Source organism: Perognathus longimembris, chromosome 10 (genome assembly GCF_023159225.1).
Source record: "Perognathus longimembris pacificus isolate PPM17 chromosome 10, ASM2315922v1, whole genome shotgun sequence".
Taxonomy (NCBI): Eukaryota; Metazoa; Chordata; class Mammalia; order Rodentia; family Heteromyidae; genus Perognathus; species Perognathus longimembris.
The window spans coordinates 19506404-19533235 of record NC_063170.1 but is presented as its reverse complement, the minus strand read 5'-3'; the positions used below and the strand labels follow the sequence as shown (position 1 = coordinate 19533235).

At 46.8% G+C, this 26832-nt stretch overlaps 1 protein-coding gene across 1 annotated transcript; it reads right to left on the bottom strand.

Moving 5' to 3' along the window:
• Positions 1-4361: 4361 nt before the first annotated feature.
• Positions 4362-25075, bottom strand: Got2 (glutamic-oxaloacetic transaminase 2). Its single transcript, XM_048355465.1, has 10 exons — positions 24868-25075; positions 13963-14119; positions 12051-12179; positions 11217-11276; positions 10429-10590; positions 9845-9949; positions 8937-9087; positions 7258-7423; positions 6032-6182; positions 4362-5152 (listed from the first exon to the last, which is right to left on the bottom strand). The coding sequence occupies exons 1-10, from the start codon at positions 24954-24956 to the stop codon at positions 5030-5032; spliced, it is 1293 nt and encodes a 430-aa protein (XP_048211422.1). The 5' UTR covers positions 24957-25075; the 3' UTR covers positions 4362-5029.
• Positions 25076-26832: the final 1757 nt, after the last annotated feature.

The window sequence follows — 26832 nt, the reverse complement described above, 5'->3', positions numbered from 1 at the left end:
GACACGTGAGCATCTGTCACATGACCGCCGGCACGGGCGGGCCGAAGGGCACGCTGGGAGTTGTAGTTTTCAGGAGGCGTTACTCTTAGACACTGCCAGTCAGCGTTTATGCAGTTAATTTTAGGCCTGGCCTTTTTGGTCAAGCAAAACACTTCTTCCTGGGCAGGTCTTGAAGAGGCCTGGCATCTTTGTCCTTCAAGGGCAATGGGTCAAAACTATTATCTTATCTTTCTCCTCTGTGTCTACATTTCTGCCACAGCCAGTGACCCCAGAGTTTATTTTTTCTCCTCTTTTGAGTCAGGGTCCCACTTGCTGTCCAGGCTGCCCTTGAATTGGAGATCCTCCTGCCTCTGCCTTCCAAGTACTGGGATTATTGGGATTACAAGCGTGAACTACCATGCCCAGCTTCCAGTCACATTTTAGACAAATGTTACCTTAAGACCCAACTTTTTTGTTGTTGTTCTCTCTTGCTTGCTTCCTTGAACTCAAGACCTTGAGCCACACCTCCACTTCTGGATTTTTGCCAGTTAATTGGAGATAAGAATCTGGGATTTACCTGCCGGACTGGCTTTGATCCAGATCCTCAGATCTCAGCCACTTGAATAGTTAAGATTACAGGAGTAAGACACTGGCACCCAGTTAAGAGCCAGTTTACAGGGCTGTCCTTTTGTACAATTTTTTCCCCCCTGTTGGTCATGGGACTTAAACTCAGGGCTTGGGCACTGTCCCTGAGCTCTTTTGCTCAAGGCTACCTCTCTGCCACTTTTAAGACACTTCTAGTTTTGATTGGTTATTTGGAAATAAGAGTCTCACGGACCTTCTAGCCTGGGCTGGCTTTGAGCCACGATCCTCAGATCTCAGATTCCTGAGTAGTTAGGATTACAGGTGTGCGCACTGTCTGGAAAGGACATGGAGGAAGGCTACTTGAGTCTAAAGGCAGCAATAGCTGCCAGTTTGGAAGCGGTCTTGAGTCCAACTTTTTTTATTTTTTTTTGGCCAGTCCTGGGCCTTGGACTCAGGGACTGAGCACTGTCCCTGGCTTCTTTTTGCTCAAGGCTAGCACTCTGCCACTTGAGTCACAGCGCCACTTCTGGCCATTTTCTGTATATGTGGTGCTGGGGAATTGAACCCAGGGCCTCATGTATACGAGGCAAGCGCTCTTGCCACTAGGCCATATCTCCAGCCCTGGAAGCGGTCTTGAATACCAGGCTAAAAGGTGGAAGCTTTATTGGAGAAGGTGCCATAGAACCAGAGTACAAACTTCAAGCAGCATGTTAATAACTGTAGATTTGTATGCAAATTGTGGTTGTGGGGAAGTCTGTTTTCTTATCTACAGAAATTGAAATAATGGGGTGGGGATATAGAATGCCTGCCTAGCATGGACTAGGCCCTGGGTTCCATCTCTGTAGACATATACACATACACACACACATTCACATTCCCAAACCTCATCCCAGACATACTGAGTCAGAATGCCCAGAGTGAAATGAATTTTGTGTGCATGTGTATGCCTGTCCTGGGTTTGAACTTGGGGCCTAGGTGCTGCTCAATGCTAGCACCCTACCACTTGAGCCACAGATCTACTTTTGGCTTTTTTTTTTTTTTTTTTTTGTGTTAACTGGAGATAAAAGTCTCATGGGGGCTGGGGATATGGCCTAGTGGCAAGAGTGCCTGCCTCATATACATGAGGCCCTGGGTTCGATTCCCCAGCACCACATATACAGAAAATGGCCAGAAGTGGCACTGTGGCTCAAGTGGCAGAGTGCTAGCCTTGAGCAAAAAGAAGCCAGGGACAGTGCTCAGGCCCTGAGTCCACGCCCCAGGACTGGCCAAAAAAAAAAAAAAAAAAAAAAGTCTCACGGGGATTTTTCTGCCCTGGTTGGCTTGGAACCATGATCCTCAGATCTCAGCCTCCTGAATACTGTAGCTAGGATTACAGGTGTGAGCCATGGGCACCCAGCATGATCGTTCTTTTTGAGCACACAACCCTTCACCAGATTGGAGAACAGTAACATCTTAAGACTCACAGGAAAGTAGGAAGGTGTGGGCAAATAATTTGAACTTCTGAATAAGACACAAGAAGGGCTCACACCCATAGAGAAATGGGACTTAGGTCAAGTAAGCCTTGTTTAAAAGCAACAAAGTCAGCTTCCTTCTTCAGCTAGTTGAGGTCTTGGCAGCCAGTTTTCAATGAAGTACATTCCATTTGAGAATTCAAAGCAGTTTTTCCTAAGCTAGAGTCTCTTTCCAGAGCAAATGACTAATACGTTTACTTTTACCTTTTTCTATTCTAAGACATCCAGTGAGTCAGTCCATGTATTTATTGTTTCTCTTTTGTCGGATGTGGGGCTTGAATTCTAGGCCTGGGCACTGTCCCTGAGCTCTTCAGCTCAAGCTAGCACTCTACCACTTGAGCCACAGCACCACTTCTGTTTTTTTTTCTGATGGTTAATTGGAGATAAGAGTCTCACAGATTTTCCTGCCCAGGCTGGCTTTGAACCACGATCCTCAGAATATCCACTAGTGACAGGAACCCAGAAGAGCAAGGAGCCAGGGAGTCTGCCTGCCATACACTGAGGCCCTCAGGAGTGAGAACATGCTGAAAGGACACACTGAGCCTGCTTTCCCCTCCTGTGGATGGCTTCTGTGCCTGACCACTCCCGGCCTCACTGCTTATCTGTCTAGACTGTCTCATTTGAATGGCGATCACTAAACACAAAGGTATATAGAACATCCATGGAGGACTGGTAGGTGCAATTGCTAGATGTCTGAAGAGGGCCTAGCCTCAAACTCAAACTCATAGATTGATGATCTACAGTTTGCGTTTTGGTTATGAGCCACTTGAAATAGTTGTGGTTTTATTTATTTATTTTGCCTGCCTGGGACTTGAATTCTGAGCCTGGGCACTATCCCTGAACTCCTTTTGCTCAAGGTTAGTATTCTACTCTATTAAGAATGAAGGACATGATTGTCTCTGCACACCAAACCATCTCCTTTCTCAGTGGAGCATAGCAGGAGGGTGGGTACTGCACTTTACCTGGGTGTGAGACACAACTCTATTTCCAGCTTTTTCTGTGATTAATTGGAGGATAAGTCTCAATGACTTTACTGCCTGGACTGGCTTTGAAGCGCAATCCTCAGATCTCAGCCTCCTTAGCAGTAGCTAGGATTACAGGTGTGAAACCACTGGTTCCTGGTGAGCTGCCAACTTTTAAGTACCAATAGACCCTCCATTAAAACTATGATTTCCAGGACTAGGGGACATGGTTCAAGTGGTAGAATTGCCTGCCTAGCAAGTGAGAGGCCTTGAATTCAATCTCTAGCTTTAGAAAACAAAACTCCTCCATTCTCTTTGAAAGTCCTGTAGCCATGGGCTTTAATACTCACATCTCTTGTCATCTCCGCATCCTGAGGATGAGCATGGATAACCAAGGATTGTCTCATGTCACTTTTTTTTTTTTTTTGCCAGTCCTGGGGCTTGAATTCTAGGGGCCTGATGAGCACTGTCCCTGAGCTTCTTTTTTTCTCAAGGCTGTACTCTACCACTTGAACCAAAAGCCATTTCTGGCTTTTTCTGCTTATGTGGTACTGAGGAATTGAACCCAGGGCTTCATGCATGCTAGGCAAGAACTCTACCGCTAAGCCATATTCCCAGTCCCTCATGGCACTTTTCACCCTATCAACTTGGTTCCTGGATGCTGGAAGCTGCCCCTCCTCTCCATCCCTCCCACCCCTTGTCCACATCCACAGGACTCTTTCATGGTCCTCCATCTGCCTTCCAGGACCCTAGGGATTATATCTTTTTAATCTTGACATCTTTGAACAAGCTGAATGGCGGTTTGAAGAATGACATGTATTTCCAGTCAGCTGACCATGATTCTAGATGTCAGGAATACTTACTCTTCCCCACCCCCTATTAAAGGAAAAAGCAGCAGCAGTTGAGTCTACCATAATTTTATTGTAACAGAGAAACCAGGCTGCCATCTAGATTAGAGCAGATGGTGGTTATCTTTCCCAAAGGTGGAGTCTTGAGTGCTGGTGGCAATCACAGCTCGGGGTGTCTCCTTTCTGATCCCGTTGTGCTGCCTCGTATCACTCATCACATACTCATGGTGTGGGGTGGGCATCCACAGCCCCGCTGGAGGGAAGAAGTCTAGCTGGGCAGAGGCTCCATCCCAACTGGAGATACCGCAGATTGCCCAGGTAAAGTGCAGTACCCACCCTCCTGCTATGCTCCACTGAGAAAGGAGATGGTTTGGTGTGCAGAGACAATCATGTCCTTCATTCTTAAATTCTGGTAGAATGAGGATGATCGATCAAGTAGCAGAGTGGGATGAAAATCTAGGCTGGTTATTTTTTTCCCCTTAAAGGAAAAAAAAAAAAAAACAACCCACAAACCTGGCAATGACAAGAAGGAAGCTTTTCTCTTAAACAAGACAGGAAATGGCATCTACTATTTTCCCTGCTGCAGTAGCCACAGACTCATTGGTTTTTGGAAAGCACAATTCCTGAACTGTGGTGTTGATAAGGACAAACATGAGGACAACTGTTAATGACTGACCTAGGCTTTCTCTCTTAGTTTCTAATAGGAGCTATTTCTTGGCTAGACCCACAGAGGAACCCCAACACCATACAATGCCTCAGTTAAAGCTTGTGAAATATTGCAGTGTCATGACTGACTGGTTTTTTTTTGTATTTGGTTATTATTATTATTTTTTTGGTGCTGTGACTTTCTTGTACACATAAACTCGTTGAAAAAAGCTGGAGGCAAGGGTGGGGGGAGGGAAGAGTTTTCTTGAGAGCCACAAAGTCCCAGATGCCAACCATGGATGCCTCTGCCCCATCTCATGACCTGTTCTTGTCTGAGCAAACTCAATCACTGAGTGTTCTGCTGGTTGGAAGAAACAACCCTTTTGCTACCCCCCCCACCCCCATCTTCATGGGAATCTCACAACAGCAGAGGCAGAAGACAACAGGAAGGTTGTCTCTGTTCGGTGTGGCAAGGTTGTCTCTGTTTGCACCCCTGGGATTACTTGGTGACTTGGTGAATGGCATGGGCAAGGTAGCCCACATTGTGGGAGGTGACTCCTGCCACAGAGATGCGGCCGTCCTTTGTCATGTAGACGGAGAACTCCTTGGTCAGTCGCTCCACCTGCAGAGAGAAAGAGCTTGGGGACTCCGGGTGGGAATCTGTCAGCCCTGGCAGGGCAACTTGTACAGATAGAAAAATAACAGACAGCTCCATCTTCTCACTAGAGCCCTTAATCCTATCACTCAGTGTGATAGCTTAAAATAAAGACTAGAAACCTATTCTAAAGTACGATGGTGGGTTCTGTGGCTTGAACAGGTGAGGAAAAAAAAATCTCTGCCTCATCAAAGAACTAGAATTCAGCTATGAAACAGCTGTTTCTCTTACTGCATTTTAAAGAACTAGCAGGAGTCACAACATAATGAGAACAAGCTCCATGGGCTGGGTTGTGGGTCAGTGGTAGAGCAAAAAAGCCTGGGTTGGAACCCAAGCACTGAAACAAAATAAATAAACAACCTCAAGCTGTGTGCTTCAGATGTTTGAAACTTATGGAGGATAGAGGCAGAAAAAAACAGGCCCGGCTCAGTGGTATTTGCCTGTAATCCCAGATATCCTGAGGCTGACATGGGAATAAGCACTTGAGCTCAGGAGTCAGACCAGCCTGGGCAACATAACAAGATTCCATCTTAATAACAACAAAACAAGCTGGAGCACCAGTGGCTCACCCCTATCATCCTAGCTACAGTTCAAAGCCAGCCCAGTCAGCAAAGTCCTTGAGACTCTTAACTCCAATTAACCAGAAAATCAGAAGTGGCACTGTGGCTCAGGGATAGTGCCCAAGCCGAGTTTAAGCCCCACGAATGGTTAAAAAAAAAAAACCCAAACAAGGAACATGAAAGACTCTCAAAGAACTGTTTTCAGGGGGAATCCCAAAGAAGCAGGTACTGTATGAGGAATTCGTCTGCCTTCTTAGGACTGGTCACTGTGGGATGATCAACTCACCTGCTCAGGCTTCAGGCCAGTGAAACAAAACATGCCAATCTGGTCGGTGATATGCTGCCAGTTGTGTGTTGAGCCCTCCTTCTTGAGGTTGGACACCAGTTGGGTGCGCATGCTAATGATGCGGTCGGCCATGCCTTTCACTTCCTGCAGCCTGCAAGGAAACCCCGAGAGGTGGCTGGAGAGAGATGGCTCATTCTAGCTGAGAAACAGCAGGTAAGTCAGAGTTTGTGTGTGCTTCAATTCTCAGTACTTGAATAGGTCCCATATTGTCAGGGACAGGGAATAATATATATATATATGTATATCTATATACATATACATACATATATATTTCAGTTCTGGGAGTTGTACTTGGAGCCCTGTGCTTGCTTGGCAGGTGCTCTACCATTTGAGTCATGCCTCCAACCCTTCTTGCTTTAGCGGTTTTTTGGAATGAGGTGTGGCTCAATGTCTGCATTGGATTCTTCTATTTATGCTTCTGATATAGCTAGGAGGAAAGGCATATGTGTCATCTGTCCAGATTTTTACTGGTTGAGATGGGTATCTTGTGAACACACACACACACACACACACACACACACACACACACACACACACACACAGAAAGGAAGGTATGGTTCAAGAGGTAGAGTAACAGCCTTGAGCAAAGAAAGCTCAGGGAGAGTGTCCAGGCCGAGTTCAAGCCCGAGTAGTAGTACAACAAATAAATGTCATTTCTTATGCAGAATGTAGTCAAATAGGTTGAAAAACAGTAATAAAAAAAACAAGTATTTAAGATGCAGAGTGTAGTAGTAAAAGACAAAAACATGCAGAAGTATTGATTCAAGTATTGGTGTTAGCTATTACTGTGACAAAAATAAAAACATGGTGGCTAGGAACAGCTCAGTGGTCGCATACTCAAAGGCTCTAGGTTTGACCTCTAGCAGTAAAACACTAAAACAACAATATGATCTTTGTGAGGAGGTTTTCCTATGCAAGGTACTGCAACTTGAACTTGAGTCTAGGGGAAAGTAGCTTTTGCTAAGTATGGATGGTATTTATGAATGATAGCACAAACAAAGCAGCCCTTTCTGAAAAACTTATTTTATCCAACGAAATGCACACTCTTCCTCCCCTCTACCCTTTCCACACAGGACCTAGAAGGTTCTACATGTCACTGGAGGTCAGTCACTAACTGGCTCTGAAGGAGCTGTGGCTGGAATGAAGGGTAGCTGGGAAGTCTTTACCACTGCTTTCGCAAATCTGGGGATGTCAGGATGGTGGAGGCGATCCGGGCCCCATTGACCGGAGGGTTGGAATACATAGGACGGATGAGGATCTTCAACTGCGACTCCACTCTTTTGGCTTCCTCGGCATCTTTACAGATAACAGTGAAGGCTCCCACACGCTCACCTGAACACAGAAAATGATCGAGTCAAGAATATTCTAAGTGGTGCTGTGGTTCAAGGTGGTAGAACGCTAGCCTTGAGCAAAGGAGCTCAGGGACAGTGCCCAGACCCTGGGTGCAGGTCTCAGACCGAGACAGACAGACAGACAGACAGACAGACACACACACACAGACACAGACACACACACATTCTAGGGCTGGAACATGGCTTAGTGGTAGAGTGCTTGCTTAGCATGCATGAAGCCCTGGGTTTGATTCCTTAGTACCACATACACAGAAAAAGCCGGAAGTGGTGCTGTGGCTCAAGTGGTAGAATGCTAGCATTCAGCAAATGACACTCAAGGAAGGGCAGTGTCTAGGCTCTGAGTGCAAATCCTAGGACTGGCAAAGAAGAAAAAAAGAAAAAGAAAGAAAAAAGAACATTCTAGTCTTTCTGCTCTTCCCACCCCAATTGGGGCTTGAACTTCCTCACCGGTATTCTACCACTTGAGCCGCATACCCAGCCCCCTCCTCCCTTTTTTTCCTTCTGATTTAGAGATGGGGTCTCTTAGACTTTTCTGGCTGGCTAGCACAGAACCAGGATTCTCCAGATTTCAGCCTCTTGAGCAGCTAGGATTACAGGTGTGAGCCATCAGCATCAGCTTTAAGGGTTTTACTTTTGTTGTTGTGTTGGTTTTCTTTTGCTCAAGGCTGGCACTCCACCACTTTGAGCCACACTATTTCCGACTTTTGGGTGGTTAATTGAAGTTAGTCTCATGGGGAGTTTTCTGGCTGGGCCTTGCTTCTAACAGCAATCTTCAGATCTCAGCCTCCTGAGTGGCAAGGATTACAGGTGTGAGGCACCAACACTGGCTGTTGTTAGTTAAAAAAAATTTTTTTTTGGTTGTGGGGCTTGAATTCAAGGCCTGGGCAGTCTCTGTGCTTTTTCTCTCAAGGCTAGGACTGTACTACTTTGAGCCACAGTGCCACTTCTGGTTTTCTGGTGGTTAATTGGAGGTAAAAATCTCATAAATTTCCTGCCCAGGCTGGCTTTCAATCACAATTCTCAGATCGCAGCCTCCCGCGCCTGGTATTTTATTTTATCCATTTTCTCTCTCTTTTTCTTTTTTGCCAGTCCTGGGGCTTGGACTCAGGGCCTGAGCACTGTCCCTGGCTTCTTTATACTCAAGGCCAGCATTCTGCCACTGGAACCACAGTGCCACTTTTGGCCTTTTCTCTCTATATGTGGTGCTGAGGAATTGAACCCAGGGCTTCATGTATAGAAGGCAAGCACTCTTGCCACTAGGCCATATCCCCAGCCCTATTTTATCTATTTTCTTGGCTCCTGGATCAGTCAGTTTTTCTTTGGGGAAGCATCAGCTTTCTTTGCTAAAGGACTTCACGGACACCAGAGAAGATATGGCTAAGAAAATCAGTCAAATCCACTCTTTCCTCTTTGGGTAAGGAGCGATGGTGACCCTCTCTCTGCCTCTTTCTCTCTAAGCATTACAGCATGCATCATGCTGGGCCCTTACTTACCATATAACCCCATGTTCTTGGCGTACGATTGGCAGAGACAAACATTAATGCCCTGTTCGATGAAGTAGCGCACAGCCCAGGCATCCTTGTTACCATCACCACTGGCAAAGCCTTGGTAGGCCATGTCGAAGAATGCAAAGAGATTCTTTTTCTGGGAAGGAATGATAAGACCGGAGCTTTAGTTGGGTTGTCTGCGATGCCCTAGGTGGCAACTTGTGCTTACAGAGACCAATACCAATCACACAGCTTCTTCCTAGATGGCAGCAGGAGTGATGTCTGAATTTCCTTAGAGTTCACACAGTATTTGTGTGTTTACTTTAATGGATATGGTTCCTCAAAAGACACTGAGGCGCCATAATCTCAGTGTGTATGCAGTGCCTCAGAGCTGCAGACTAAACTTGACAGGCAAGTGTTCTTCCAAAGAGCTAAGTCCCCAACCCCACAGAACCACCTTCTCTGACAGTGCTCTCTGTGTGTTATTCCCTTTAACTCGTTCTGCTTGCAGCTAAGAATCGACAGAAGGTAGGGAAGACAGGGACACAGCAGGAGTGACGTTTTCCTCTGAGCGGTATCTTGAAAGTGGCAAGGACAGGAAAGATGTGAAAACCTGCGCAGGGGATGAACATGTGTAACTCCTGACTGTGCACACGCAGGCACCCCCAGCAGACCCCTGAGGCCAGTACAGCTGGGACACAGGCCCGCCAATGACAAGCTGTCCCAGAACTCGCCACATTCAGGCTGAGCAATGAGTGTTATTTTCAAACTGCTTGTGCATCTCGTATTATGAGGAGCTCTTTCTTAGCAGCTCAGCCATGGTCCAGGCCCAGGATTAATTCATTCTCACTGTTCATCCAGCTAAGCGTCCAAGTGACTAACCACAGAGTCACCCACCTGCCCACCCTCCATACCTTCACCACCGCTGCAATTTCCTTCCACTGCTCTGGACGAGGGTCCACGCCTGTAGGGTTGTGGGCACAGGCATGCAGGAGGAGGACACTTTGCTCTGGAATTTTCTAAAGAGAAAAACAACCACGAGAAGACTTTGCATTCGCATTGTGGTCTTCTCCCCACCTTCACTGGTCCTGGGGCTTGAACTCAGGATGTGGGTGCTATCCCTGAGTTTCTTTTGCTCAAAGCTAGTGCTCTACCCACTTGATCCACAGCTCTACTTCTGGGTTTTTATGAGTAGTTAATTGGAGATAAGAGGCTCACGAATTTTCCCGCCCAGGCTGGCTTTGAACTGTGATTCTTAGATCTCAGGCCTCCTGAGTAGCTAGGATTACAGACATGAGCCACCATGGCCTGGCTCGTGTTGTGGTTTTAAAGGAGAGTCACCTGAAACTACAGGTCACTATTGAGAAGTGACAAGCAGAATCTAACGTTGGGGCATTAGCCCACCCCCAGTATGGTAAGGCAGACTGGGAGACATGGAATGTCCACATGGAAGTTCATTCTGTTGTTCTCCCCTTCCCACTCTGGAAGCCATACTTACTGAGATGTCCTCTAGGGCACCCGTGAAGTCGAACCCGCAAGTCTTAGGGTCATAGTATCGGTAGCCTTGGAGCTGCATGCCGGCATCCCTGAAGATGGGCGTGTGATTCCCCCAGCTTGGTTTGGGCAGATAGACGTCTCGGCTGAACTTAAAAAATCTTTGCTAACACATGGACAAAAGGGAATGGAACAATCAAGAAAAACAGGCAAGAACTGGTGGTATACTTTACTAAGAGAAGATTTTCCCCACTGAAATCCAGCCACAAGAGTGAGAATCTGGGCTCTGACAATCACCCTGGCTGGGTAGCAAGGACCTGTCTAGGCCTCACCTGTATTTGTAAAAGGAGGTAAATTCAAATTATTAAGACACAAGCTCCCCAGTAACAGTATGTGCTCAATAACTTGAATCTATTAGCATTATTATATTTCCATCGCAACGTTTCCAAAGTACTTTCTCTCTTGAACTCAAGGCTCACTCAGCTTTTTTTTTTCTCTCTGATAGCTGCTGCTCTATCACTCAAGCCACGCCTCCAATTCCAGCTTTTTGCTAGTCAGTTGGAGAAAAGGGTCTCATTTTGTCTACCGGGGCTGGTTTTGAACTGTAACACACGGGTCTGAGCTTCTTGAGTAGCTAGAATTCCAGGTGCGAGCCATTGGCATCCGGCATCTTCCAAGTCCTTCCTTTCTCTCCTCAGGGAACAGGATTTGCCAGTTCCATGGGAAGGCAGAGGAAAGGTAGCGGTCAGATACCTTAACTTAGTTTATTCCTGAAGGAATTTCCAGACTTACCAGAAAACTGGCTCCGATCCTTAAGGCTCCAGTTCCAGAAATGGTCTGCACGGTGACAAACTGCAGGAAAGACACACATCAGGCATGGCTGCTCTGCCCAGGGCACGCTCTGGATTTCAAAGCAAATTCCCTACAGCCTGTTTGTACCATGCATGTTACATGGAAAATTTAGCCCATAAATCCTTCCCCGATATAAAAAAGACTGATTTACACATGTAAAAAAAAAAAGACTCTACTAAATATTACTCTAGACTGACACAAAACACAATGACCTTCTGAACAAAGTTTCCTTGCAAAACAAGCTAAACACATTCATCAGGATAATACTGAACACTGGTGATGCTGAGGATCGAACATGGGGCTTCACATATGCTAGACACAAGTGTGGCCACTGAGCTATACTGTCAGCTCAGACTTTTTAAAGGTTGTCTATGAGTTCCTATTTTTTTTTTTTTTTTTTTGCGGTTGTGTGGTTTGAACTCTGGGCCTGGGTGCTGTCCTTGAGCCCTTCAGCTCAAGGCCTACTGCTTCACCACTTGAGCCACAGAGCCACTTCCGGTTTTCTAGTGGTTAATTGGAGATGAGAGTCTTATGGACTTCCCTGCCTGGGCTGACTTTGAACCGCCATCCTCAGATCTCAGCCTCCTGAGTAGCTAAGATTATAGGTATGAGCCACAGGTTACTGGCTATATGAAATCCTTTTAAATACTTCCAATTTGCTATCCAAAGGAGTGTTGTTAGGAAGTGTGGCCATCTTAATCATTGCATGGGTAATTTGCTTTTTTCTATTGTTCTAAACCCCAGACCTGCAGGACACAAGTGCCCGTGGCTTACCCGACCACTCTTCAACACCTCGCTGTTCTCTCCCAGGGCTAGCTCTGCAGAGGCCTTACAGAATTCAGCCAGTCCCCCAATGGGCAAGTATTCCTTGTCAAGGTTTTTTGCAGCAATCTGAGCCTCTGCCTAGATAGGAAAAAAAACGCAGTCGCTTAGTTTTGTCTTACATGGAACCAGTATGATTGCGAATTAATGTTTTGCTATTGTTGTTTTTGTAATTTTAGAATGTTTTTGGCTTCTTTGGGGGTTGGCACAATTGATCTTTGAACTCAGCCTTGCACTTACTAGGCAGGGTCTACCACTTGAGCCATGGCCATGGCATTACCCCTTCATTTTGGTTTTGAGATGGGGTCTTGTTGCTGCTACCTTTTGCCTGGGCTTGTCTCAGTTCAAGTACCTGGCACTGAAGGTAGGTGTCATTACAACCTGGCTTTTTTTTTTTTTTCTGGCCAGTCCTGGGGCTTGAACTCAGGGCCTAGGTGCTGTCCCCTGAGTCTCTTTGTGCTCAAGGCTAGCGCTACCACTCGAGCCACAGTGCCACTCCCAGCCTTTTCTGAGTAGCTTACTGGAGGTAAGAGTCTCATGGACTTTCCTGCCCCGGCTGGCATCAAACTATGATTCTCAGATTTCAGCTTCCTGAGTAGCTAGGATTACAGGTGTGAACCACTAGTGCCCGGCTATACACCCTAGCTTTTTAATGCTTTATAAGTTGAATTTTAGATAAAACAAGTAAAATGAATTTTTGAGGGGGGTGTCATAGATTCCTGCTATGTTGTCTACCAGGCTGGCTTTGAACTGGGCACAAGCAATGTCCCTGCCTCAGCCTCCAGAGCAGCTGGAGCAACAGGCATATGTTTATTTATATTTATATATATATATACACACACACACATATATGTACATATATATGTACACACACACATATATATGTACATATATATCCTTTTATTTTTCTTAAACTCAAATTACTATCCAAGCACTCTATACTTTATGTATTTTGTATAGCAGATTTTTTTTTTTGTGCCAGTTCCCTGTCCCTGAGCTTTTTTTGCTCAAGGCTAGTGCTCTACCACTTGAGCCACAGCACCACTTCTGGCCTTTTCTTTTATTTATTGTCGAAGTGATATACAGAGGGGTTACAGCTTCATAAGTAAGGCAGTGTGTATATTTCTTGTCCAACTTGTTACCTCCTCCCTCATTCCCCCGTACCTTCACTTCTGTCTTTTTCTGTGTCTGTGGTACTAAGGAATTGAACCTGGGGCTTAGTGCATGCTAGGCAAACACTTTACCACTAGGTCACACTCCTGGCCCTGTGATACTCTTTTAACTTACCAAATAATTTTTATTTTTTGGTGGTAGTGGGGGTTAAAATCAGGGCTTGGTAGTTGTCCCTGAGCTCTTTTGCTCAATGCTAGCACTCTACCACTTTGAGCCACAGTGCCACTTCTGGCTCACAAATCCAGGGCCTCCTGTGTGCTAGATAAGCATTCTACCAGAGCTACACTCCTGCCCTGAAGAACTTTTTAACTTGCTCTAAGGGAAATACTTAACATTATGATAACAGAAATATTTCTGACAACAGTGTGACAGGAATAAGGGTTTTTTATGAAGGCAATCAAGTGGAGAAATGGGAAGTAGTAACAACAGCTTCATACACAGAAGTCTATTCCTCTCCCAGGAGCCACGTTAACATTTCTATCCTCTTGTGCACCCCTAGAATTAGGCAAGACATATGCTTAGTTTCCAATCTTGGAAAAGACTATGGTGTCTAAACCTCTTACTTTTATAGTCAAGAAACCTACAGACCAGAAAGCTGGAATGATTCATGAAGTTAAGTGGCAAATCCAGGCTCCTTGGCCCGGTCCATCACCCCCTCTGCCTCTGACTCAGAGGAGGATGGCAGGCTCACCTTCCGGACACTGGGGAGCACGTAAGGCTTTCCGTTATCATCCCGGTATGCACCGACACCCAGGTTCATCTTTTTGCTGTTGGTGTCTCTCTTGAAGGCTTCGGTGACTCCCAGGATGGGATCTGGGGGTCCCATTTCTACATGGGCCCACCAGGAACTGAAATGAGAAACACTTTACCTCAGTCACATGCACCTCGGTGGCCAGAGGCATCTCTAAACTGCCAAAGACCTATTTCAACCAATGCTTGTGTTGTACACAGGATATAGCAATAGGTACCAGCAATCCCGCAGCACAGAAGACTTCAGATTACCTTGCAGAAGAGTAGAGACCAGGGGCTGGGGATATGGCCTAGTGGCTAGAGTGCTTGCCTCGTATACATGAGGCCCTAGGTTCGATTCCCCAGCACCACATAGACAGAAAATGGCCAGAAGTAGTGCTGTGGCTCAAGTGGCAGAGTGCTAGCCTTGAGCAAGAAGAAGCCAGGGACAGTGCTCAGGCCCTGAGTCCAAGCCCCAGGACTGGCCAAAAAAAAAAAAAAAATAGAGTAGAGACCAACAATTTTAGTACAGGTACTATGGCACTCGTGGTGGGTGGCGGGGGGGAGAGGGAACCTCTGTCATTCTGGGGAGAACACAGTCTAGGCTTTTCTTATTTTGTTTTTGGTACCAGCACTGGAGCTGGAACCCAGAACCTCTTGCTCTTGCTTAGCATTTTTTCTGCTCAAGGTTAGTGCTCTACTACTTGAGCCAGGCTTCTACTTAGAAAATATTGCTGGTTAATTGAAGATAAGAGTTTTTCGGGGGGGGGGGGGGCGCTGGGAATGTGGCTTAGTGGTAGAGTGCTTGCTTAGCATGCATGAAGCCCTGGGTTCAATTCCTGAGCACCACATAAACAGAAAAAGCCTGAAGTGGCGCTGTGGCTCGAGTGGTAGAGTGCTAGCCTGAAGCAAAAAGAAGCCAGGGACAGTGCCCAGGCCCTTAGTCTAAGCTCCCAGGACTAGAAAAAAGTCTTTCATATTTGTCAGCTCAGGCTGGCTTCAAACCATGTTCTCCAAATCTCAGCCTCCTGAATAGCTAGGATTACAAGTGTGAGCCAATAGTGTTTGGGAAAGCACATAGGCTTTTAAAGCAGTCTGAATTCTATCTGAATTCCTAGGTCAAGAATGCTGCCAAGTAATTTGACATGAGAAGATGAGTGGCTAAAGGTGAGACTAGAGACACAAGCTTATTATTATTATTATGGGGCATGGGTTTTAGCCTCTTCTCAAACTTGCTAAGAACATAATTTGGGCAGATTTGTTATCCTCATCATTAGACTGGGTTTATGGTTTGGGAAGAATTTTATTTTATAATGTCAGCTTTGCAGACAATTTCTAAGATCTTTAGATAATTTAGTCTTACATTAATACAATGAGTAAACTAATGGATCAATTATTATTATTTTTTTTTGGCCAGTCCTGGGCCTTGGACTCAGGGCCTGAGCACTGTCCCTGGCTTCTTCCCGCTCAAGGCTAGCACTCCGCCACTTGAGCCACAGCGCCGCTTCTGGCCGTTTTCTGTATATGTGGTGCTGGGGAATTGAACCTAGGGCCTCGTGTATCCGAGGCAGGCACTCTTGCCACTAGGCTATATCCCCAGCCCCTAATGGATCAATTATTAACACTGGATACACTAACACTGGATCCAGACATCAATTATTAAATATAATTTAAAGTTTCAATACTTTTGCTCATAATTGCATATGCCGTAGGGAGGCTGTAGTCATTATAGGAGCACATTTTTTTTTTTTTGCAAGTCCTAAGGCTTGAACTCAAGGCCTGAGCACTGTCCCTGGCTTCTTTTTGCTCAAGGCTAGAACTCTACCACTTGAGCCACAGCGCCACTTCTGGTGCTGAGGAATCGAACCCAGGGCTTCATGTATACGAGGCAAGGACTCTACCACTAGGCCATAGTCCCAGGACCACCCCCCGCACTCCCCGCCTTAAAGCTAGAACTCAGAACCTAAGTGCTGTCCCTATTTTGTTCTCAAGGTTAATGTTCTACCACTCGAGCCATGCCTCCATTTCCAGCTTTTTTTTTTTTCTTTCTATTTTTGTTGGTTGTGGTACTTGAACTTAGGGTCTGGGCACCGTCCCTGAGCTCTTTTGCTCAAGGCTAGTGTTCTACCACTTTAAGCTACAGTGCCAGTTCCAGTTTTCTGGTGGCTAATTGGAGATAAGAGTCTCACAACAGACTTTCCTGCCTGGGCTGGCTTTTTTTTTTTTTGGCCAGTCCTGGGCCTTGGACTCAGGGGCCTGAGCACTGTCCCTGGCACTCTGCCACTTGAGCCACAGCGCCACTTCTGGCTGTTTTCTGTATATGTGGTCCTGGGGAATCGAACCCAGGGCCTCATGTATATGAGGCAAGCTCTCTCGCCACTAGGCCATATCCCCACCCCCAAGGTTTTTTTTTTTTTTTTTTGCCATTCCTGGGCCTTGGACTCAGGGCCTGAGCACTGTCCCTGGCTTCTTTTTGCTCAAGGATAGCACTCTGCCACTTGAGTCACAGCGCCACTTCTGGCCATTTTCTGTATATATGTGGTGCTGGGGAATCTATCCCAGGGCTTCATGTATATGAGGCAAGCGCTCTTGCCACTAGGCTATATCCCCAGCCCCAGTGGGCTGGCTTTGAATTGCAACCCTCAGATCTCAGCCTCCAGAGAAGCTAGGACTACAGGCCACTGGCAGTGCTCTGTGAAGGAGCATGTTTTCTGCTGCCACATCAAGGTGTAACAGGCGCCCTGGAAGCTGCATGTACATGTGAACTTGGCTCATGGACTGGAAATGCTGTGGGAACTGGCTCCCCCAGCCCCCCATGCTCTTGGTGAAACACAGCTTACTTTGATTACAAGGTAATTAGTGAGTGCCTGAGCCAACTGTACTAGGATCAATCCTGGCTGAGGAACACAATTGTGTTTTGTGCTTTCCAAAGTAAAAAGTAGGTTGTCCCGGCACAGTGCCTGCACAGCCGCCGCCACCCAAGCATTTTGATCTTTCCATTTCTTTTTTTTTTTTTTGGCCAGTCCTGGGCCTTGGACTCAGGGCCCGAGCACTGTCCCTGGCTTCTTCCCGCTCAAGGCTAGCACTCTGCCACTTGAGCCACAGCGCCGCTTCTGGCCGTTTTCTGTATATGTGGTGCTGGGGAATCGAACCTAGGGCCTCGTGTATCCGAGGCAGGCACTCTTGCCACTAGACTATATCCCCAGCCCCTTTCCATTTCTTTATCTACCAGAAATTGCAAAGAGCTGCTGTTTATTCTCGACTGTGTCTCAAGTTTGTTTGCACAAACAGCTAAGAAGTGTCATGCATATGACACTGGTGCTCAGTTGGCAGAGAGGCCTTTACTATGGAGCTCAAAGCAGAATTGAAACTGAAACCCAGCAGCTCAGCCCCTACCCAGCCCTTGGCCTCTGTGGGCAGAATCTAAGCCCCTGGCGTAGTGAGCACAAGCACTTTCTGTCGAAGCAGGAAAGTATCAGATGGAGTTTCTAGCTGGCTGAAGGTCCTCAAAGAATATTCACATGGGGTATAATGGTTAGTATTTGCTAATTAGAAACAAAGTCTGAAGAATTTGACAATAGCAATGATGGAAACACATCAAGTGTAAATGTGAATGACATCTCTGTACTGCTAGGAAATAGTTTTGAGCCTATAGATTTCCTGATACACCAATCCCAGAGAACAGGAGGACAGATGGGAAAGTGAATCGGGTCTATGGTTGTAATTTATAAATCTGACAGCTAGTGTTTAGATATCACCCAATGATCACTTGTAGATTTCTTAAAGTGGTAAAGGTACAGAGCTTGTTTGGGTAGAGCTGTCTTACATCTCTGGACCATGGCACATAGATGTGGTATGGCATTCTCCTTAAACCTTTCACAGATAGATAGCGTTGTTGAGCCCAGTGTCAACCCACACAGCTGGCCAACATCCAGACCTCTGAGTTTGGGGTGGGAGAGAGGACAGTGGTTATAGGCCACTCCATGGGTGCTTCAAATGCCGAAGGTGTGCCCTGTCTCTGGCCTCTACCTTGGTGGTATTGGGGTGGACTTTCCTCTCCCCACCACCGTGGAAGCAGCATGGGGGAGGCAAAGCAGTGGTCTTTGATTATGTCAGCAAAGAAGCTGTATGTGTTAATGTTTTAACAAAGTTTGCCCAACACTGGTGGGCTAGCTTTCCAGGGTTAGTGATTAATGGTTTAACCTACAATACAAAAGGTCATTTCTTACTTTTTTTTTTTTTTTCCAGTCCTGGGGCTTGAACTCAGGGCCTGAACACTGTCCTTGGCTTCTTTTTGCTTAAGGCTAGCACTCTACCATTTGAGTCGCAGCGCCACTTCTGGCCTTTTCTATATATGTGGTGCTGAGGAATCAAACCCAGGGCATCATATGCACGAGGCAAGCACTCTACCACTAGGCTATACCCAGCCCCATTTCTTACCTTTTTTTGAAATCAGCCTAGATAGTAAAGACTTTGTTGTTGTTTTTCTTTTTTTTTTCTCAAATTTTTTATTATCAAACTGATGTACAGAGAGGTCACAGTTTCATACGTTAGGCATTGGATACATTTCTTGTACTGTTTGTTTGTTGTTGTTTTTCTTTTTCTTTTTTTGGCCTGTCCTGGGCCTTGGACTCAGGGCCTGAGCACTGTCCCTGGCTTCCTTTTTGCTCAAGGCCACTCTGCCACTTGAGCCACAGCGCCCCTTCTGGCCCTTTTCTGTATATGTGGTGCTGGGGAATCGAACCCAGGGCCTCATGTATACGAGGCAAGCTCTCTCGCCACTAGTCCATATCCCCAGTCCTGTTGTTGTTTTTCTTATGTGCTATATTGACTCTACAATGGCCTTGATGATGTAAACAGAAAAAAAAGATTTTCCTTAGACTATATTCTTTTTTTTTTTTTTTTGGTCAGTGGTGGGGTTTGAACTCAGGGCCTGGGTGCTGTCCCTGAGCTTTTCTGCTCAAGGCTAGTGCTCTACCACTTGAGCCACAGCACCACTTCCAGCTTTCTGGTGGTTAGTTGGAGATAAGGGTCTCATAGGTTTCTCTTCCCAGGCTGGCTTTGAACTGTGATCTTCATATCTCAGTCTCCCGAGTAGCTAGGATTACAGGTGTGAGCCACCAGCATTTGACTTTCTTAGGATATTCTTTTTATTTTTCCAGTCCTGGGGCTTGAACTCAGGGCCTAGGCACTGTCTCTGACCTTCTTTTGCTCAAGGCTAGCACTCTACCATGTGAGCCACAGCACTACTTCCAACTTTTTTCTCTTTATGTGGTACTGAGGAAACCCAGTTTCATGCATGCTAGGCAAGGACTCTACCACTAAGCCACATTCCCAGCCCATGTATGCACTTATTTTTAACAGTATCTTTAACAGTTTACTAACTGCACAAACTCCAGCAGCAGCTTGGGGACCCACCAGCTGCGCAAGCAGAGGCAAGCTAAGGGACAGGACCGTCTCATCTTTGCTCATGTGTGAAACAGGCACAACAGTACTTATCTCCAGGGCTGGTGAATGCTTGATATTTTCACTGTTACTACATGATCACTACTATGGTTTTTATTTGCAGTCATCTGCTGTTAGAATGGAGCCGGGTGAGGCCAGTAAGCAGACAATACAGGCAGTACATGATCACAGACTTTATGATCAAATGCAAGTCTTTCTGGCTTTCAACTATTCCTACTCATCTTTCCCCCATACTCTTCCCTCATCTTTAGCTCTAGTGCTAGGACTTAAAGTCCTCTCTTCTCCTCTTTAGGTTACAAAGAAGAAACAGATACCATCACACAAGTTCTGAACTGGGCCTGAAGCGAGCTTTGGTTGCCACCTCCAATCTAGCACCTGCCTATCTGCATCACTGTCATTAACTGCTGCGCGAGTGGAACACTGAATGTCAAGGACATTCAACCTTCAGCAAAGCCACTTTCTCTTTAAGAAGACAGTCTACTTCTCAGGCCCTTAAACAATGGCAGAGCTGCCCTAACCACAAGGACAGAAGGCACCATTATTGTGGAAAGTACTTCTATGCCAAGTTCTTAAAAACGTCAGCACAGAAATTCTCTCAGAAGCCATACCCTTGAGGGTTCTGGTCTATGCCTTAAGAGTGCTAAAAGCAATCTCAAAATACCGAATTGTAAGCAATGCAGATGTATGAACAGGGGTCTTAGCAGGATGGGCTCTCCAGCGATCATCTTGATCCCAGGTTTCCACATCCTTCACTGACTACTCCACCCCTTAAAACCGCAACGACTGGGGCTGGGGATATAGCCTAGTGGCAAGAGTGCCTGCCTCGGATACACGAGGCCCTAGGTTCGATTCCCCAGCACCACATATACAGAAAACGGCCAGAAGCGGCGCTGTGGCTCAAGTGGCAGAGTGCTAGCCTTGAGCGGGAAGAAGCCAGGGACAGTGCTCAGGCCCGGAGTCCAAGGCCCAGGACTGGCCAAAAAAAAAAAAAAAAAAAACCGCAACGACTATGAGCTGATGTTTTGTTTGCAGTAGGTGCAAACAAGCGTACTCTAGGGGTAAAACTAATGTCTATAACCTGTGGCCTACAAAGTAAATCCTATCAATGATCTTTGGACAGAAGCACAAAGCCTCAAACATTGAGCAATATTCATCAACCAACCAAAGAGATGTTGGGTACAAAGTATTCCAATAAACATCCCATGTCAAGGCTTTGCATTTTCAGGAGGGGGTTTGGGAGAGAAGGCTTTGCCTCACATTCTTCACACTAAGGCCACAGTTCTAATCTACTAGTTATTGTGCTACTACTGTGCATGGCCTTCATAAGGGTCTCATGATACTCCTTCCATTACTTCATTGTCATTAAATAATTAAAAATAAGCTGGTGGGAGCCGGGCACCAGTGGCTCACGCCTGTAATCCTAGCTACTCAGGAAGCTGAGATCTGAGGATTGTAGTTCAAAGCCAGCCCAGGCAGAAAAGTCTGTGAGCCTCTTATCTCCAGTAAACTCCTCAAACTCCTCAGAAAAAGAATTAGAGCTGTGGTTCAAGTGGTAAAGTGCTAGCCTTAAGCAAAAGAAGCTCAGGGACAAGTTCAAGTCCCAGGACCATAAAAAAAAAAAAAAAAGGCTGGGAGTTCTGGCTCACAGGCAGAATGTTTGCCTAGCATTCTCCAGGCACAAAGTTTACTACCCAGCACCATAAGTAAATAAATAAAATCATAAATAACATACATGAATCTTCTTCTTTCTTCATTGACTGGTGACTAAGTCTGATCTCATGTTACTGTGCTTTTATAACCACAGGTCAACAACAAAAGTTTTGTTTAGCACTTTTTGTTTATAAAAAATATACATCTAGGGGCTGGGGATATGGCCTAGCGGCAAGAGTGCTTGCCTCGTATACATGAGGCCCTGGGTTCAATTCCCCAGCACTACATACACAGAAAATGGCCAGAAGTGGCACTGTGGCTCAAGTGGCAGAGTGCTAGCCTTGAGCAAAAAGAAGCCAGGGACAGTGCTCAGGTCCTGCGTCCAAGCCCCAGGACTGGCCAAAAAAAAAACACACAAAAAACAACAACAACAACAAAAAACAACAGCTAAAACATGTAATATTATGCCAATTATATGACATTCTGAAAAAGGCAGAACCATGGAGACAACAGCATAGAGGTTGCCCAGGGTGAGGGAGGAGGATAATAAACATATAGAGCACAGGGATTTTTAGCACAATATTCTACATGATACTACAATGGCAGATACATGCCATTTGTCCCAACCACGACACAAACCAAACCCTACTGATTCATCAGTTGTAATAAATGTATCATGTCCAATGCAAGACACTAATACTAGGAAAAACTGTGGAGGGTGTTTATAGGAATTCTGTTTTCTGTTCAATGTTCTATTAGCCTAAAACTACTCTAAGATGAATAAAATGAAATTGTAAAGAGAACAAAAAAATACACAGAGAAATCAAACACCTGCATTTACAAAGAGATCTATTTAAATGATGTGAGTACAACAAATTTTAAATTCTCTTGGATAAATCCTTAGTTCTCCAGAAAAATCAATATGCATTAGAATGAACATCCTTTTCTTTTCTTTTTCTTTTTGTGCCAGCATTGGGGCTTCAATTTAGAGCCTCTAGCTTACTCGTGCCCTCTCTCCCCAGGCTGAGCATTCTATCACTTAAGTCACACATCTAATTCTGGCTTTTTGCTTGTTAATTGGAAATAAGAGTCTCATAGACTTTTCTGCCTAAGCTGGCTTCTAACCATGATCCTTAGATCTCAGTATCCTGAGTAGCTAGGATTAGAGGTGTGAGCTACCTTCCTTTCCATTCATTTGTTCATTCATTCTAAGAGACAGATATGGTCTTGTGTGTGTGTGTGTGTTGGTCCTGGGGATTGACCTCAGGGCCTGAGCACTGTCCCTGGCTTCTTTTTGCTTAAGGCTAGCACTCTACTTCTTGAGCCACAGCACCACTCACTTCTGGCCTTTTCTATTTATGTGGTGCTGAGGAATTGAACCCAGGACTTCATGCATGTGAGGCAAGCACTCTACCAGTAGGCCATATTCCCAACCCTCACTGAGCATTTGTGCTCAAGGCTAGTGCTCGTCCACTTGAGCCACACCTCTACTTCCTGCTTTTCTGTGGTTAACTGGAGATAACAGTCTTATGGAATTTCCTGCCTGCCTCAGATCTCAGCCTCCCAAGTGGCGAGGATTACAGGTTTGAGCCACTGGTGTCTGGTCTCAGATACTTTTAATCCTAGTTTTTGGAAGGCTGAGGTAGGAAGATATCAAGTTCAAGGCCTGAGGAACAAAGCAAGATCCTTTCTCAATGCCTCCCCCCCCCCAAAAAAGAACAAAACAACACAAAAACCTCACAACAGCAGCTGTCAATGGATTCAGTGTGTTTTAGACATTTTCCATCTTTCCATTTGGCTCTAGGTGAAGATCACTTTTACACAGAGGGAGTGAAGGTTGGTACATCATGCCTGAACCGTAAGTAGTACAGCCAGACAGATCACCTTCATTCAATCCTGGCTCATTGTTAAAGCATGAACAACAGCTTCTCCTCTTCAAGTGATCAAATATTCTAATAATTTAGCACATACTTTGCAGGGCTGTGGTTCCCATTTGTGTTTAGATTTTGATATAAGATGCAACATTAAAATGTCATATTTGTTATTAAAAAATCAAGCTCTGAAGTAAAATAATTCAGTTTGAGAGACATACTAAGCACCAAATACTGAGCTATAGCATTGAAGAAAGGTAGATTCCTTGCTCTCCTGTGACTAACCATCATACTCTTAAGCTACAGGCATGACTAACAGGCATGAAATTCCCAGAAGGAACTTCACCAGGCTTCAGGCTCCCAGTCAAATCAATAAAACAAGAAGGGTTTAAGATTACTATAATGGTGAACCAGACTTTCTCCTGCAAGTAAAAATCACTCCCCTTTGTTCTCTAAATCTGCTACATAATTCCTCCCCAGTTCTGCTCCATTAGGTAGGAAGGCTTAGAGAGCAAATGATAGCTGGCCAAGAGGAGCCAAATCAGGAAGAGTGATAAGTCCTGGCAAAACTGCACTGCCAAGAGACCTCAGGAAGGACAAACTGTTCTTTTAGGGAGAGGCCTCCTTCATACCTTCAAAGGAAAAGCCAAGGAAGAGTGCGTTCCTGGGAGTTAATACATGCTCCAAGGACTTTCCCCTAATCTCGATTTCTTGTGTGAATTATCCATCTGGCTCAGACAGAAATTACTCACTTTTATGCCCCGATTTTCCCCCATGCACTCCACATCAGTTCCAAATGATACATTTGCCACTCTGTGTATGTATGTATGTATGTGAGTGTGCACACATGTGCCAGTTCTGGAGCTTGAAGTCAAGGTCTGGGCGCTGTCCTTAAAACTTTTTGAGCTCTAGCTCCACTTCTGGCTTTTTGGTGGCTAACTGGAAATAGAGTCTCATGGACTTTCCTGCTTGGGCTGGCTTCGAACCCAGACCTTCAGCCTCCTGAGTAGCTAGGATTGCAGGCATGAGCCAGCCACCGCTGCTGAATGGCCAGCATGTGGTCCAGGGCTTGGCTCTAAGAACTTGGATTACGAAATTAAAAAAAAAAAAAAAGAGGAATGCAAGAGCAGAGAGAGATGGAGGGGAAGATTAATGACTTCTCATCGGCTGAACATCCTAGGGGCTGCAAACACTAAAACACACAATCCTTTCCCATTCACAAAGCCAAATGGGAGGGGGGAGGGAGGGGTGTCACAGGATGTAGCGCCAAGGTCATGGGATACATGGGAATAATGCGGAGTGCAAGCGCTGGCACCTCAGAACCGTACACCGGCGTGCCAACACCCCACCAGGCCGCACCGAAATCCGCCGGGGCCTCAGTGGGCTGCGACAGGTGCATCCAGCCGTCCCCCTAGCCGGCCGGTCAAGGGCAAGGGCGCCCCCCTGGCCCGCAGCCAATCAGGGCGAGGCCGGGCCGCCCCCGCAGCCAATCAACGCGAGGCCGGCCCGAGCCGGCTGCCCGCGTGCTCGGCCTTGGCCTTGGCCCCGCACCCCACCGCGCCCTCTCGGGACCCCCGTGCCCGCCTTGGATGGAGGCCGGGTGCCGCCCAGGGCACCACGGTTCCCATACCCGGGGGCTGCGATGGCTCGCTCTCCGGTGGTGCCCGTCTCGGGAGGGATGTGGGGCCTCGAGGGCCACAGTGAGGGGAGTGATGCATCCCCAACTCCCGAAGGTGAGGGGAAGCGAGATGGGCACGGAGTGACAGCGTGCGTGTGTGCGCGTGGGTACGCGGGGTCCCTGATGTCCCGCAGCGCCCACAGCTCGGCTGGGCAGGGCGGGCCTGTGGTCCAGGCGCCATCTCAGTATCCTCACGGCTTACCTGGCTCTGGCAGAGGCTGCGGCGGCAAGGCCTGGGTGGAAGGCGGCGGCCACTCCGGAGAGGACGCGTCCTGAGTGCAGCAGGGCCATGGTGGGCGGTGAGCAGGGAGACCTAGCGGCGGGACCGGCGGGGAGAACAGCTGCGGAGGACCGTGCGCGGGCTCCGGGACAAGGTGAGGACGGCGGATTCCCCGAGCGAGGCTAGAGCGGCTGCGCGCCGGGCCCGAGCCACGCCACAGCGGCCCCCGGCGGCCGGGGGCGGCGCCGCCTCTGCGACGGGGAACGGGGCGGGGCTTCGCGTGGCCACGCCCACCCAGGAGAGCCCTCCGCACCGGGCGCCTGTCCCCATTTGCTTCCTCCTGCAAGTTTGCTAAGTGGGCAGAAGAAATCTAGTACACCAGGCCTCTCAGCCATCGAGACCCCAGGTGGCCTTCCAGTCACCCTCCACCATCAGCTAGTGTTTCCCGCAATGCATATCAGCTCACTGCCCCACTGCTTTATCTTCGTTACTGATAGGCCTGTTGTGTGTGGGGGTGGGGTGGGGGGGAGTTGTGAGGATTAACTGAGATTAGCAGATTATGTCTAAAAACAGGGTCTGGTTGAGGAAGGAGGGAATAACCCATGATTATTAGCTTAGCCTCCTAATGATGTGTAGAAGGGAATGAAGTCTTTCTTCTTTGTTCCTTTCTTTTTTTGGGGGGCCTGGCCCCACTCTTGACCTCCCACTCTTCATTTGCTGGAGATCTGTGTGTCTGTGTGCATGGGGGTGGGGGTGTGGGGTAGGGTATGGGGGCTTGAATTTAGGGTCTCAGGGTTGTCCTTTAGCTGTTTTTTTTTTTTTGTCAGTCCTGGGGCTTGAACTCAGGGCCTGAGCACTGTCCCTGGCTTCTTTGTGCTCAAGGCTAGCACTCTGCCACTTGAGCCACAGCGCCACTTCTGGCCATTTTCTATATATGTGGTGCTGGGGAATCGAACCCAGGGCTTCATGTATACAAGGCAAGCACTCTGGCCACTAGGCCATATTCCCAGCCCCTGTTTTGTTTTTGTTGTTGTTGGTTATAGGACTTGAACTCAGGGCCTGGGCGCTGTCCCTGATCTCTTTTGCTCAATTCTAGTGCTTTTCCATTTTGAGCCTTGGTGCCACTTTTGGTTTTTGAGTGGATTGATTGAATGATAATAAATCATGAGTGGATTCGTTTCCTAATACTTCCTCATTGTCATGCTCAGGGGATTTGTGCATTTGCTTCCATTTATGCATTATTGTTGAGAGATAAGTCTTCCAGGCCATTTCATATTTCTGCACAGTCTAGACCTTCTAAGTGAAAGATACACTTGAATAGCAAGCAGCCTGGAAAGGCAAAGGCAGTGAATCTCTCTTTATTATTTTATTTTATTTTATTTTTTGCCAGTCCTGGAGCTTGGGACTCAGGGTCTGGGCACTGTCCCTGGCTACTTTTTGCTCAAGGCTAGCACTCTACCTCTTGAGCCACATCGGCCTTTTCTGTTTATGTGCTGCTGAGGGATTCGAACCCAGGGCTTCATGTATGCTAGGCAAGGACTCTACCACTAGGCCACATCCCCAGCCCCAAGTTATTGTTAATTCTTAATCTGTATTTCTGTGGGGGCTCCATTTGGGTTAAACAAAGGAAGCAGAGGAAGCAGACAGCTCTTACCATACTTTTTTTTTTTTGCCTTCAGTGTCTCCCAGCAATGTCTCTGTGCCTGCTGAGGGAGCGGCTGCATCCTGTAAGGTCTCCTTGGAGCTGACCCTGGGAGAGAACAGCCAGGTGTGGAAGAGTGGTCAGGTAAGGCACTGGCTTTTGTCCTGCTGGTCTGGGGTTTAGATCACAGTATATACAATGCTGAACAATGGGAAAGGCAGTTGACTTGTGTGATGATTAAGAGGGCCACACTTCTGTGAGGTCCTTATCTCCAAGATTACTTGGGAGCCACCTGAGCTCAGGCC

Excerpts from the sequence above, each read along its gene's own strand:
- Got2 (XM_048355465.1), bottom strand. The coding sequence starts at position 24,956 with ATGGCCCTGCTGCACTCAGGACGCGTCCTCTCCGGAGTGGCCGCCGCC. Across the intron at positions 14,120-24,867 it reads GCAGCCTCTGCCAGAGCCAG|TTCCTGGTGGGCCCATGTAG; the intron begins GTAAGCCGTGAG and ends TTCTCATTTCAG. Across the intron at positions 12,180-13,962 it reads TGCTCCCCAGTGTCCGGAAG|GCAGAGGCTCAGATTGCTGC; the intron begins GTGAGCCTGCCA and ends TTTCCTATCTAG.